Genomic DNA, 14,052 nt, shown 5'->3' on the forward strand with positions numbered 1-14,052 from the left:
TAAATATGTTGCTAGAATTAACTTCACCTTTAAGAGCTTTTTCATGTGGCTACAGGAACGTTTACCACCACATGTGTAGCTTGTGTTTTATTCCTAGTGGACCGTGTGGGTCTAGAAGGTGGTTATCTTCATCAGGGAAGCTCACAGAGGCAGTTTGACAGTGTGGTAGAAAGCAGGAAAGTTATTTAAAAGGACATCATAATTCAAAAAGTGTAACTGTCTCGGGGACATTTAGCATAGGGCTAAGCAAACTGGTACATTAAAACAGCTTCTGGAAACAGTGCTGGGTTCTAGTCAGTATTCATTGATGCTGACCCAGAAGACTGACTTGCCGTAGAAACGTCAAGGTCATAACCCCTTCTGTTTGAGATAACAGATTTCAGACTAGATAAACAACAGCAAATGAGGAACTATCGGATTTATCGTAGGGAACATGATTTCCAAATGTTGACTTCAGCTGCCGGGTTAAGCATCTTGGAATACTTTGACATGAGATCTGGAGGCCCAGAAAATTGGCTCATGTTCAATTCCTGGACTGTCAGAGCTGCAAGGGGCCCCTGAGAAGACTTGCTGATGTGCAGGCTGGCCTAGGCTAGGAAAAGGCCATAGAGCCTTGGGCTGTTCCCTTCCATTTCTGGGCCTCAGTGTCCCCATCTGTATAGTGATATGTAAGGGCCTGCCCAGCTTCCACACTCTCCCACCTGGGACTTTTACAGTCCGTTCAACTTCTTCCTATGTCTGCGTGTTTGGGGTTGGTTATCGCTCATCAGCAAAATCCATGGCAGCCTAGAAAATCTGAGGGTGGGAGGTAGGGTGGCCTCGTCCCACTAAGTTCCCATCACTGAGAAGCTTGTTAAATGGCTTCCCCAGACACGCATCACCTTGGAAGGAGCCACCTATCAGAGCGACGAGCAGAACAGCAGTCCCAGCTTTTATGGCCCTGCAGCCAGGCTCCTCACTAAATATTTCTATCGAGGCTGCACTTTGAAAGTGAGGCAACACCTCAATTTAAATGCTTTATTAGCCCAGAGCGCCACCTCAAATCCTTTTTGGAAGCAGGCTGGGTATAAATTACAAATAAATAAATAAAATTAGCCTAGAAGCAGCAGCTGAGGCCAAAAACCAGAAGGATGGTTGAGGCTTTGCTGTTAATTGGGTGCATCCTTTATGGAAGTCCTGCCTGCAGGGTAAAGAAGGACACATAGAGTGACCATCATTCTTCAGAAAATCTGTCCACTATCCATCCCATTCTCTCTACCTGAGGCTTCAATTCCACAGAAATTGGGCTGATGTGCAGGAATTCACTGAGCAGAGGGGGAGAGAGGTGTGTACCAGCAGAGGGGACGACACCTCCTCCAAACCAGAGCAAGGCCTAGTTGTTGGTGGGTTGGGCTAACTGGCTTCTCTCCTCCTTGGCCTTTCCCCAGCTACTGACCCGCATGGATGACAAAATATTTAAGATGAACCGAGCTTTGGCAGAGATCAAGAAGCGGTTTAAAAAGACAGTGTCACAATTTATGAATTCTGTCTTGCTGGCAGCAGGTAAGGGGCAGAAAGGTAGGGGGTGCCTATCTGATAACTTCCTAAATCTTGGGTCACCTGCAAGGCATCTCTGAGGACAGCTTTTTACCACCCAGGGAGATGAGCGGGCAGGGTGACTTCCGCATTGGTAGATGGGTGATAAGACTTGGGCCTCTGAAGCAAAGGTACTTTCTCAGGGCCATGTCACGAGTAATGGAGGCCTTCACCACCTTCAGTTTCTGAGTGCCTTCCCGTGTGTCCTCAGTGTCTCCTGTGGTTGTTTTATTTTCCTGGGCCTCCCATTGTTGTTCTGTAACTCTGACCTACTCCTCCATCTGGTTCACCTTTCAGCTCTATCTCCCATATTGTCCATCCATTTGTAGATCCTGTTCCTCTCCTTGTGGACAATCTCAATAGAAGAGAAAAAAGCAGCCAGCTCACCAGGCTCTCCCTGTTAGGCCACAGGGCTCCCCCTGGGGCCAGCCTGGTGACCTCAGGACCCCTCCCACATCGAGGCTCTCCTGCTGATGGGCCTGGAGACAAAGGAACAGTGACTTCCATTCTGTGCCACCCCCTGGCTGGTTCCCAGGGGGCTGTGCTCCAAGGAGTTTCTCCTCATCCCTAAAGACTCAGTTCAACTGTATCCCTCCTCCAGAAAGCCTTCCCTGATTTCCCCAGCAGAATGAGTCTCATACTCCTCTGAGTTCCCACAGCACATACAAAATGTACTCTAATTATAAATCTTAACCTAGCATTGTGAATATTTCTTTGTTTGCCCATCCCCCCGTACCCTGGCTTGGAGTTCTCAGAGGCAGAGAACCCTGTTTGGGTCATCAGTATATTCCCAGCATCCAAGAAATGTTTGATAGGTGAATGAAGGAATGAAGGTCCTGGGCCTCAGAAGTTTTCAAGTCTAGTAGGGAAACTAAAACAAGAACACAAATAAATACAACAAAGAAAGTGATGGAAATTACTTAACTCCAGAGATATAGGGAACAGCATTCTCAGGGAAGAGAACAGTGTGGATGCATTGTGTACCCTGCCTCTATGAGTACAATGGATGACGCAGACCTGAATGAAACATGGGCTCCTTGGCAGAAGAGGGATCTCAGCTGGGTCTTGACAAATGAATAGAAATGAGATTGATTTGTTCTTACATTCAGCCAGCATTTACCGATCCACTAACTGTACTAGGGTTGGAGCTCTGTGCCGGACAGCAGAGGGGAGGCAGCCTGGCGGGAGAATGTGCAAGAGTGGAGGAGTGGCGTGGAAGATGAGCTGAAGGGCTGCTGATATGCAGAGCCCCACAGCAGGGCAGGGAAGGCTGGGCCACGAGGGAGAGTGACAGCTGTGTCTTCTGTTAACAGGCCTGTTCACCATAGAATACCCGGTTAAGGAAGAGGCAGAAATCAGTCGAGCCAAGGTAAAATTGAGTCCCTATCTCGAGCGGAGCACCAAGCCAAGTTTATACTCAGGAGAAGCCCTCTTATTACGATCTCAGTCAGCCCGACCTGAATCCTCAATTGGAGAGTCTTCGAGGGAAGAGCCTGGGTCTGTTTCTATAAGCCCCACTCGGAAGAAGAGCATCAAGATCCAAGCTAAAGCCGTGGTCACACCCAGGTGGGCTTGGGCCTTCATTTCTGCTGGCCTCCATGTGTCAGACATGGTGATGGGCAGTAGGCTCACAATGGAGAACAAAAGAGATGAAGCCCCTCCCTCCTGGAGCTGAAATGTTAGGGGTGGGAGAAGGTAGACAATTAACACATGAAGGAATGAAGTCATTTTAGTAGTGATAAGGTCTAGGAAGAAAGTAAATCAGAGTCATGGTTTAAAGCAGGAGTTAGCAAACTAGGACCATTCACCAAATCTGGCCCCCCTGCCTGCCTTTTTATGAGTGAGCTAAGTAAGAGTTTTTACCTTTTGAAGTACTTGGGGGGGAAAGGATCAAAAGAAGAATATTTTATGACATGTGCAATGATATAAAATTTAAATGTCAGATCCGTAAGTAAGGTTTCATTGGAACAGCCACACCCACTCATTTACATATTGTCCATAGCTGCTTTCCTGCTAAGACAGAAATGTTGAGTAATTATGACTGAGACCATCTGGCCTGCAAAAACTAGAATATTTACTATCTGGCACTGTATAGAAAATGTTGACTACTGCCAAGGGTGGATAGTGACTGGGAAGTGGGCTGGGAGGTACTAAATGAGATAGCCAGTCAGGGAAGGCACTTCTGAGGAGGTGATATTTAAATGGGGACCCAGGATGAAAGATAAGAAATAGGCAGCCACAGAGAAGGACACAGGGAAGGAACAGCAGGCAGAGGGTAGAGCAAGCAGAGACCTGTGACAAGAACATACCACCGTGCTGGTCTGTATGAGGGAAAGAAAGACCAGTGCAGAGCATGGTGATGAAGAGGTGACATGGCTGTGAACTGAGGACAGAGATAGGCAGGAACCAGATCAGGTGGCCTTGTTAGTGTTGTAGGAAGCCATCCCATAACTTTAAGACAGGAAGTGGTATCATCTGATTCATGGGGTTTTTTAACTTAAAAAAAATAAAATAAAAATATGTATCTTTTATATTTTTCTATTTTAATTTTATATAATATTAATTAATTATATAAATTTTAATATAATATTAAAAGGCTTGGGGGAAAAGCATTTTGAGGGCCTCATTAAAGTATTTTAATATAGTATTAGTATAATATTTCTATATAAAAATACAGAAAAATGAACAAATCCTAAGTGTATGGTCAATGCATATCACAAAGTGAACACACCTTATAACCAAACCAAGGAATAGAACATTACCAGCTCCTTAGAAGTGCCCTCTTGTCCTTGCCCTCCCAAGCCTTCCTCCTCAAAGGGAAGAGTTCTAGCTTCATACATTTGTGGGGTTTTTTAAAAAACTTTATTGAAATGGAACTATTCAGTATGTATTCTTTGGCATCTAGCCTCTTTTTCTCAACATTATAATCATGAGTTGTTGTGTATAGCAGTAGTTTTTTCATTCTCATTGCTGTATGATGATGTATTATTTGAATACACTACAGATTATGCATTCTAATGTTAATGGATATTTGGGTTGTTTACAGTTTTGGTAATGACAAACTGTGCTAGTGTTAGCATATGTCCTTATTTATGGTGGGTGGAGCCCGGTGTGGTGCTCAATCCCAGGACCCAAGATCATGACCTGAGTCGAAATCAAGAGTTGGATACTCAACCGACTGAGCCTCCCAGGAGCCCCTATAAATTATGTTTTTAATTTAATTTTCCTATTTGTTGCTGGTTATAGAAAGTCATTGATTATATCTCAATTTAAATTTATTTTTAATTTACTTGCAGTAAACTTTACTCTTTTTGGTGTAAAAGTCTGTGAGTTTTGGTAAATGCAGAGTTGTGTAACCACCACCATAGCCAGGACACAGAATGGTTTTATCACCTCCCACCGGCCCACCCCCAAATTCCTTCATGTGGCCCCTCTGTAGTCAAACTCTTCACTCACCCTTAATCTCTAGCAACCACTGACCTGTTCTTTGTAGCTATAGTTTTGCATTTTCTAAAATGTCATATAAATCGGATTATACTCTGTATAGCCTTTTGAGTCTAGCTTCTTTCACTTAGCATAATGCATGCAAGATTTATCCATGTTGTGGCACATATCACCAGTTCATTTATTCTTATTGCTGAGTAGTATTCTCTTTCAGGGAGCCCCAACACTATCCCCACATTCAGAGATTTACCAGAACTCATGGGATTCAGCATATAGTTGCATGAATGTATGAGTTTTATTACAGTGAAAGGATATGTGATATCCCCTCTTCTTTTTCTGATGGTAATTTGGGTCTTTTCTTTTATGTTGGTCAGTCTGGCTATAGTTTCATCAATTTTATTAATCTTTTCAAAGAATCAGCTTTTGGTTTCATTGATTTTTTTCTATTGTTATTCTGTTTTCAGTTCCATTTTTTCTGCCATTTACTTTTATCTTCCTTTTGCTTGTTTTGTGTATAAATTGCTTTTTACTAGTTTCTAAATTGTAAGCTTAGATTATTAGTGAGGCCTTATTTTCTTTTTTTTTTTTTAAAGATTTTATTTATTTATTTGAGAGAGAGAATGAGAGAGAGCACATGAGAGGGGGGAGGGTCAGAGGGAGAAGCAGACTCCCTGCTGAGCAGGGAGCCCGATGCGGGACTGGATCCCAGGACTCCAGGATCATGACCTGAGCCGAAGGCAGTCGCTTAACCAACTGAGCCACCCAGGCGCCCGAGGCCTTATTTTCTAATATGCATTTAATTCTGCAAACTTCCTTCTAAGCATATTTTGCCTGCATTCCATAAATTTTGAAATGATGGATTTTAATTTTTATTCCATTTAAAATATTTCCTAATTTTCCTGTGATTCTTTGGCCCATGGGTTATTTAGAAATTCAATCTCTAATTTCCAAATGTTTGAGGATTTTCTAGATATCTCTTTGTTATTGATTTTTAGTTTACTTCTGATATAGTCTGAGAATATATTTTGTATGATTTCTATTCTTTTAAGTTTGTTAAGGTTTGTTTTATGACCCCAGAATGTGGTCCATCTTGGTAAGTGCTACATGTGCCCTTGAAAAGAACTGTATTCTGCTCTTGATGGGTGGAGTCTTCAGCAAATCTTTCAATAGAAGATCATGGATAAGTGTCAATGAGGTCCAGTGATAGTGCTGTTTAGTTCTTCTGTATCCTTGCTGATTTTCTGTCTTCTTGTTCTGTTGGTTACTGAGAATAGAGTGTTGATGTCTCCAAGTATGATTGTGGATTTATTTCACCTAAGTTTCTTAAAATATGTATAACTGTTGAAAGCAAAAATTGTAACATTTTTGAGGTTTTTCGATATATGTCTTCAATATCTTAAAATTTTATCATATTTTTGCTTCATCAATCTTGGAGCTATGTTGTCAGGTATAGCACATTTGGCTCTTTTATCATTATGTAATGTCCTCTTGATACCTGGTAATTTTTCTTGTTCTGAAGTCCACTCTGTATAATAATAATACACTCACTTCAGATTTCTTTTGATTAGTATTTGCTTAGCATAACTTTTCCATTGTTATTTTTAATCTATCTGTATCATTATGTTTAAAGTACGTTTCTTGTGAATAGCATATAGTTAGGTCTTGTATTTTTATCCAACATGACGATCTTTTAATTGGTGTGATTAGACCATTTACATTTTTTTTTTCGTACAGAAACATCATTTACTCATATATCTGAGATGTGAAACAAATTAAGAGATACATTTTGCCAACTCACCAAAGACAGGCCATATAAGACAAAGAGTGTGAATATCACCATGAAGCCAACAATTACTACAATTTGGATAGATGTTATGATCAGAGCCATAAAAATCTACAGGATAAATACGAAGCTAGCATACATTAATCCCCAGGAGAGCCTATGGTAGAAACAAAGTTTTACTTCAGAATTAGGCCATTTACATTTAATATCATTATTGATATAGTTAGATTTAAGTCTACTATTTTATTATTTTTCTGTTTGTATCCTGTTTTTGTTTTGTTTTGTTTTTGCTCCTCTCTTCTCTCCCACTTTCTTTTGAATTGCTTGAATATTTTTATTTATTTTTTTATTTATTTTAAAGATTTTATTTAGGTAGAGTGAGAAACAGCAAAAGCAGGGCAGAGGGAGAGGGAGAAGCAGACTTCCGCTGAGCAAGGAGCCCAATGTGGGGCTTGATCCCAGGACCCAGAGATCATGCCCCGAGCCAAAGGCAGACACTTAACCGATTGAACCACCCAGGCACCCCTGCTTGAATATTTTTAGTATTCCATTTTAATTTGTCTATTGGCTTTTTAGTATATCTCTTTGTTTTTTAATTTTTCTTTTAGTGTTTGCTTTAGGATTTACATTCTATATGACTTACCTTAAACAGCCTATTTAGGTTTAATATTGCCACTTTAAGGGAAATGTAGTAACCTTACAACCATATATTATGCCTCTTTAGTCTCCCACCATTATAGTATGGTTGTCAAATGTATTACATCTACATATATTGAAACCCCTTAACAATGTTATAATCTTTGTTTCAACAGTCATAAATTTTAAAGAACTTAAGAAAAATAGTTTATTATATTTACTCAGATATTTATAATTTCTGTTGCCCTTCTTTAATTTATGAAGTTCTGAGTCTCCCTCTGAGATCATTCTCTTTCAGCCTGATGTATTTCTTCTAGCATTTCTTTTAGAGCAAGCCTGTTGGTGATAATTCTTTTTTAATTTTCCTTCACTTGATCACATCCTCATTTTGCCTTAATTACTGAAGGATATTTTCACCAGATATAAAATTCTGGTTCAACAGCATTCTAAGTATATTTAGTCAAATATTTATAATTTTCTTCTTTCAGTACCTTAAAGGTATTCTCCTGTTTCATAATCTCCAGTTTCTGATGAGAAATCCACAGTCATTTAAATTGTTGTTCCTCCATACGTACTGTGCCCATGCCCTTGCTGCCACTGCTATAGCAGTGCAGTTCTGCTGCTGAAACTGGCCTTGTGGCAGAGCCAGGAGAGGAAAAAGAAGACATAAAGAGAGAATTCTCTTCACACTCCCAGAATCACAGGGATCTCATTTCTTCTTTCTTTGGCTAGAAAAAAGATCTTTCCTCAGGGTTTTTATTAACCAGTTCCACTGTTCCCTTCAGATTCAGTTCACCTTGATTGCATTTCAAATATTCAACCAATTTTGTAGTCCCAACATAAATCTAACTTGGTTTTGATATATCCCCTTTTTATATATTGCTAGATTTGGTTTTCTAGTATTTTATCTAAGATTTTGGTACTTGTGTTTATGAGAGAGATTGGCCAATAATTTCTCCTTTCTTGTCATGTTCTGGTCAGGCTGACTTCTTAAAACAATCTGGGAAGGGAGCACCTGGGTGGCTGTTGGTTAAGCATACAACACTTGATTTCAGCTCAGGGTCATGAGACTGAGCCCCACATCAGGCTCCGCTCTTAGTGTGGAGTCTACTTGTCCCTCTCTCTCTCCCCTCCCCCTCCCTCCACTCAGATGTACCCATGCTGTTCTCTCTCTCTCTCTAAAATAAATAAATAAATAAATAAAATCTTTTAAAAAAACAATCTAGGAAGAATTTCTTACTTTTCTATTAGCTGCTATTTGTACACTTGAGTTATTTCTTCCTTAAATATTTGATAGAGTTTACCTAGTAAAGCCATCTGCCCTGGAATTTTCTTTCAGTGGAAGTTTTAATTAAAACTTTTATTTTTAGGGCGCCTGGGTGGCTCAGTTGGTTAAGCGACTGCCTTCGGCTCAGGTCATGATCCTGGAGTCCCGGGATCGAGTCCCGCATTGGGCTCCCTGCTTGGCAGGGAGTCTGCTTCTCCCTCTCCCACTCCCCGTTTGTGTTCCCTCTCTTGCTGTGTCATTCTCTGTCAAATAAATAAATAAAATCTTTAAAAAAAAAAACTTATTTTTAATAGATATAGGAGTATTCAGATTTTCTATTTTTGTGTATGTTTATTTCAGTAAGTAAGATTTTCCTAGGAATTTACCCATTTCATCTAAATGTTTAGATATGTTGAAATAAAGTTTTTCAAAATATCCTCTTGTGATATTTTAAATGACTATAGGATATATAGTGATACCTCCTTTTACATTTATTTGTGCTTTTTTTTCTTTTTTTCTCAAAGTATTAACTTAGGATTATTTTCCTTCTGCCCGAAGAACTGCCTTTAGAATTCCTCTGCTCTTGCTTTTTTTTTTTTTTTTTTTTTTTGGTTTTGCCTTAGTATGTCTTTATTTCGCTTTCAATTTTGGATGATACTCTTGTGATTGACAATTATTTTCTTTTAACATTTTAAAGATGCCTCACTGTTGTTTTCTGATTTCTATGACTTCTACATTTCTATTAAGAAGTCAGCTCCCAGTCTTATTGTTACTTATTGTTGAAGGTCATGTGACTTTTTTCTCTTTTTTTTCTCTCCACCTTTTGTTAATGGCTTTTCTTTAGTTAGCAGTTTTTCCATGATGTGCCAAGATGTGATTTTTCTTTTTTTTTTTTTAAAGATTTTATTTATTTATTCATGAGAGACAGAGAGAGAGAGGCAGAGGGAGAGAGAGGCAGAGGGAGAAGCAGGCTCCCAAGGAGCAGGGAACCCGATGTGGGACTCGATCCCAGGACCCTGAGATCAGGACCTGAGCCGAAGGCAGATGCTTAACCATCTGAGCCACCCAGGCGCCCAAGATGTGATTTTTCTTGCATTCATCTTGTTTGTAGTGCTTCTTGACCCGTGGTTTTCAATGATTTTGGAAAATTCTCAGTCATATTTCATTTTCCTTTTCATTTCCTTTTGTCCCTCTCTCCCTTCCTTCTTTCTCTTTTTCTTCCCTTCCCTCTCCTCTCAGCCTGGGATTCCAAGTATATCCATGTTACACCTTTTCACTGAGCTCTATGCATTTTTTTTCCTATTCTATATTTTAAATTCTTTTCTTCCTTCTGTTCTTCAGTCTAGGTATTTTCTACTGACCTATCTTCCAGTTTAATAATTCTCTCTTTAAATGTATTTAAACTGCTGATAAAACTTATCTCTTGAATTCTTGATTTCACTTACTCTGTTTTTAAGTTCTAGAATTTCCAATTGATTCTTTTAGAGTTTTAGCTCTGATGAAATTCTTCATCTTGTCTCCTATTTTCTTACACATATTAATCATGGCTACTTTAACATCTGTGTCAGATATCTGTAATATCTCTGTCCCTATGGATCTGTTTCTTATAGTTTTCAGTCAAACCTTGACTTTTATATATCTGATATTTTTTGTGTATGCCACTCTGTATGAAAAAATAGAGAATTTGAGGCTCTGGATAATGTAATGTTCCTTCAGAGAAGATTTACCTTTGCTTTCAACTGTCAACTTGGCTAGAGCCCGATCACCCTCATACAGATAGGAATTGAAGCTGTGTTTCAGTCTTTGTGAGGGCTTGTCTCCTTCTGTCCCACTTCTACTTTTCAGGTATAGTTCTTCAGATCCTCAAATAAAAGCCAGGATTGCTTATCAGGGCCATCTTCTTTGGCAGGCCCTGAACTTCCGTTTTCTCCCCTACAACCCATGAACACATACATGAGGAACTCTTCTCACCTTCTCAGCCTGTCATTCCCAGGTTTCACTTTCAGAATCAGAATTTGTTTGAGGGGTAAAGCTGTCCTATATGTCACACTTGCTTTTCTTGTTTTCCTTCTTCTTCTAGATCCTGACCCTGCAAGTTCTCACTTACTTGTGAAATGCAGTTAAACAGTTTTTAAACATTTTTTTATTGAGTTTTTCTCATTTTTCTCAGAAAGGACAGTTCATCTAAAACCCCCTAGTCAGCCATTGTTGGAAGTGGGAACATTTCTGATTCCTTTGTGGGAAAATTATTTTAGGGTGGAAAAAGTAGAATCAAAGTAGTTGGACACTATTTTAGTAATCCAAGTGACAGTGATATTGTGCTATCAGGGGTAGTAACAGAAAGAAGGAGAAAATTAGGCATATCTGTAATAAATTTTGGAAGTAGCACTAACATAAATAACTGATAGATGTGGTGTAAGAGAAAAGCAAGTTATTATGAATGACTTTGAGGTATTTGGCTTAAATAACTGAATGAGGATGTGTCATTAACTTGGATGGGGAAGAGTGAGGGCAAAGTAGGTTTAGGAGGAGTTAGGTGAGAATAAATGTGCAAATTACAAATATACTCCTTTCAGTATGCATTGGTACCTATATGAGCAGGGATCCTGACCCAGATGGAGAAAATTCAGGATTCATTCAGAGCCATGTTAGGAATTTTCATAGAGCTATTCAGTGGGCCCCTAAGTCTTTTTCTCTTTTGATCTTAAAACTCATTCTCCTCATGTGACAGAAAACGTCCCTAAACCCCTGAGATTATAGGAATTAACCAAGTTTATACAACTCTAGGACTTCCTGGTCTAAGTAGCTCAAACGTTCAAAATCTCACTTTCCTTATTTTTCAAATGGGTATACTAATCCCTGACCTGTCTACCCTCTCCCTGTATGTTCTTCCAAGTTCCTCTGAAGGGCAAAGACTATTAGATTTGCAGAAATGCTATTTAAGCTGTACGTGCTACAATAACATGGAGTAGTACGTTTATGTATTTTCAGATACCTCAGAAACATTGTGGGAAGTGAGGAAGGAACTAACAAATATGTTTGTCTATTACACCAGAGCTGCCTTACCATATTCTTGGGTTAGGTTTTCCTTCGGCAGCAGGCTACAAGGCAGCAAGGGGACCAGGGTTTATGTGGGAAGCTGGGAGACAGTACTCCCCCTCCAAAGATAACAGTGAGCAAAGGTGAACAGAACCTATAAAAGTCCCCTTTCCTAATCTTTCTTCCAGTCCCAGGAGCCCTACATGGGATGTTGAATAGCAGAGCACCGAGCAGGAGAGGCATTTTCTAGCCACTCTAACATCTGTCCTATCTGGAAAAACAGGCAGCCCAAGTCTGGACGGGAACTGAAGGCAGGAGCTGCTAGGCTTAGGAACTTAAATGCCGGCTTTCAGCATTGCAGATGCCAGAGCTGACAGGTGGAGGGTGGGGGCTGTTCTAAATGGATGGGCCTGTCTGAAGAGTAAAGTCAAGTTAGAATGGGAAGGGGAACCATTGATGAGACCAGGCTGCAGAGTTTAGATTTGACCTGCAGGGCAAATGACTAAGACCTGGACAGACAGAGCAATGGGGAGGATCTTCTGATAGGAGCACTGATCTGTGGTTGAGAGGAGCATTACCCCATGGAAAAGGAATCAGAGAAGTAAATATCCAGCTGTATGCTCCTCCTTCCTTCTGATCTCTTGCTGGTGCTCCCACTGGCAATACCCAACCAGAGCTTCCTAATGTCTGTATAAACAAAAGCAAATGTATTTCTCAAAGCAAATATATTTCTCTTCTTCTTCTTCTGCTTCCGCTTCTACTCCCGCTTCCGCTTCTACTCCCGCTTCCGCTTCTGCTTCTTTCTTCTTTCTCTTCTTTCTTCTTCAAAAGCATCATATTAAAAATGCTGTTCTGAACTTTGCTTTTTTCACTTAACAATATATCTTAGAAATTGTCCTGTTAATCGCTTTTGACCTTTTTCTGTTGGCTACATAGTATCTATTGTATAGACATTCCATGATTGATTTGCTCAATCCTTTGTTCCTATTCTAAGCCATGCAGAAGCCATGCAGAAGGCAACAACCACATATATTCATCATTTCACATTTGTACAAATATATCTAAATAAATTGCTAAAGATGGAATTGCTGGGTCAAGGGTCCTATGTATTTATAATTTTAAGACATAGTCCAGGGGCGCCTGGGTGGCTCAGTTGGTTAAGTGTCCGACTTTTGGTTTCTGCTCAGGTCATGATTTCCAGGTCAGGGGATCAGGCCCTGTATTGAGCTCTGTGGGGAGTCGGCTTCCCCTCTCCTTCTGCCCCTCCCCCCACTCACACACACATTCTCCCTCTGAAATAAATAAATCTTTAAAAAAAAGAGAAAGAGTCCAAATTAATCTCCATAAATGTTATGCCAGTTTATGTTCTCATCAGGAGAATATGTTACCTTAGTATAGTTTAATTCATATTCTAATTCATATTTATCTTTAAAATTTTTCAATTCCAGTATAGTTAACATATAGAGTTATATAACTTAAAGGTGTGCAATATAGTGATTCAACAACTCTATACATAATTCAGTGCTCATCATGATAAGTATACTCTTAATCCCAATCACCTATTTCACCCATCATCCTACCCACCTCCCCTCTGGTAACCATCTGTTTGTTCTCTATAGTTAAGTCTGTTTTTTGGTTTGTCTCTTTTTTTTCTTTGTTCATTTATTTTGTTTCTTATTTTTTTTAAGGTTTTATTTATTATTTGGGATAGAGAAAGAGAGAAGACAAGCAGGGGGGAGGGGCAGAGGGAGAGGGAGAAGCATGCTGCCCGTTAAGCAGGGAGCCTGACATGGGGCTTGATCCCAGGACCCTGTGATCATGACCTGAGCCGAAGGCAGATGCTTAACCAACTGAGCCACCCAGGCACCCCTGTTTTGTTTCTTAAATTCCACAATAAAGTGAAATCACATGATATTTTTCTTTCTCTGACTGACTTATTTCAATTAGCATTATACTCTCTAGATCCATCCATGTTGTTGTAAATGGCAAGATTTCATTCTTTTTCATGCCTGAGTGATATAGTCTATTATATATATATACACCACGTCTTTTTCTATTCATATTGTGATGGACATTTGGGTTGCTTCCATAATTTGGCTATTGTAAATAATACTGCAATAAACATAGGGGTGCATATTTCTTTTCAAATTAATGTTTTTGTATTCTTTGGGTAAATACCCAGTAGTAGAATTACTGGGCCATATGGTAATTCTTTTTTTTTATTTTTTTGAGGAACCTCCATACTATTTTCCAGAGTGGCTGTACCAGTTTGCATTCCCACCAAAGTGTAAGAGGGTTCCCCTTTCTC

The 14,052-nt window shown here is 39.7% G+C and overlaps 1 protein-coding gene across 1 annotated transcript in view; it reads left to right on the forward strand.

The window, feature by feature from the left end:
* The window catches only part of CUNH3orf20 (chromosome unknown C3orf20 homolog), an 81,934-nt gene that overhangs the window by 40,873 nt on the left and 27,009 nt on the right, over nt 1–14,052 (forward strand). Inside the window, exons 10-11 of the mRNA XM_045902173.3 lie at nt 1,428–1,542; nt 2,889–3,141. Of these exons, the coding sequence (XP_045758129.2) occupies nt 1,428–1,542; nt 2,889–3,141 (368 nt within the window). The remainder of the gene's footprint in view (nt 1–1,427; nt 1,543–2,888; nt 3,142–14,052) is intronic.

The sequence above is a fragment of the Mirounga angustirostris genome, unplaced genomic scaffold (genome assembly GCF_029215605.1).
Source record: "Mirounga angustirostris isolate CCGP_5_RB_7025 unplaced genomic scaffold, mMirAng1.0.hap1 SCAF_1, whole genome shotgun sequence".
Classification (NCBI taxonomy): Eukaryota; Metazoa; Chordata; class Mammalia; order Carnivora; family Phocidae; genus Mirounga; species Mirounga angustirostris.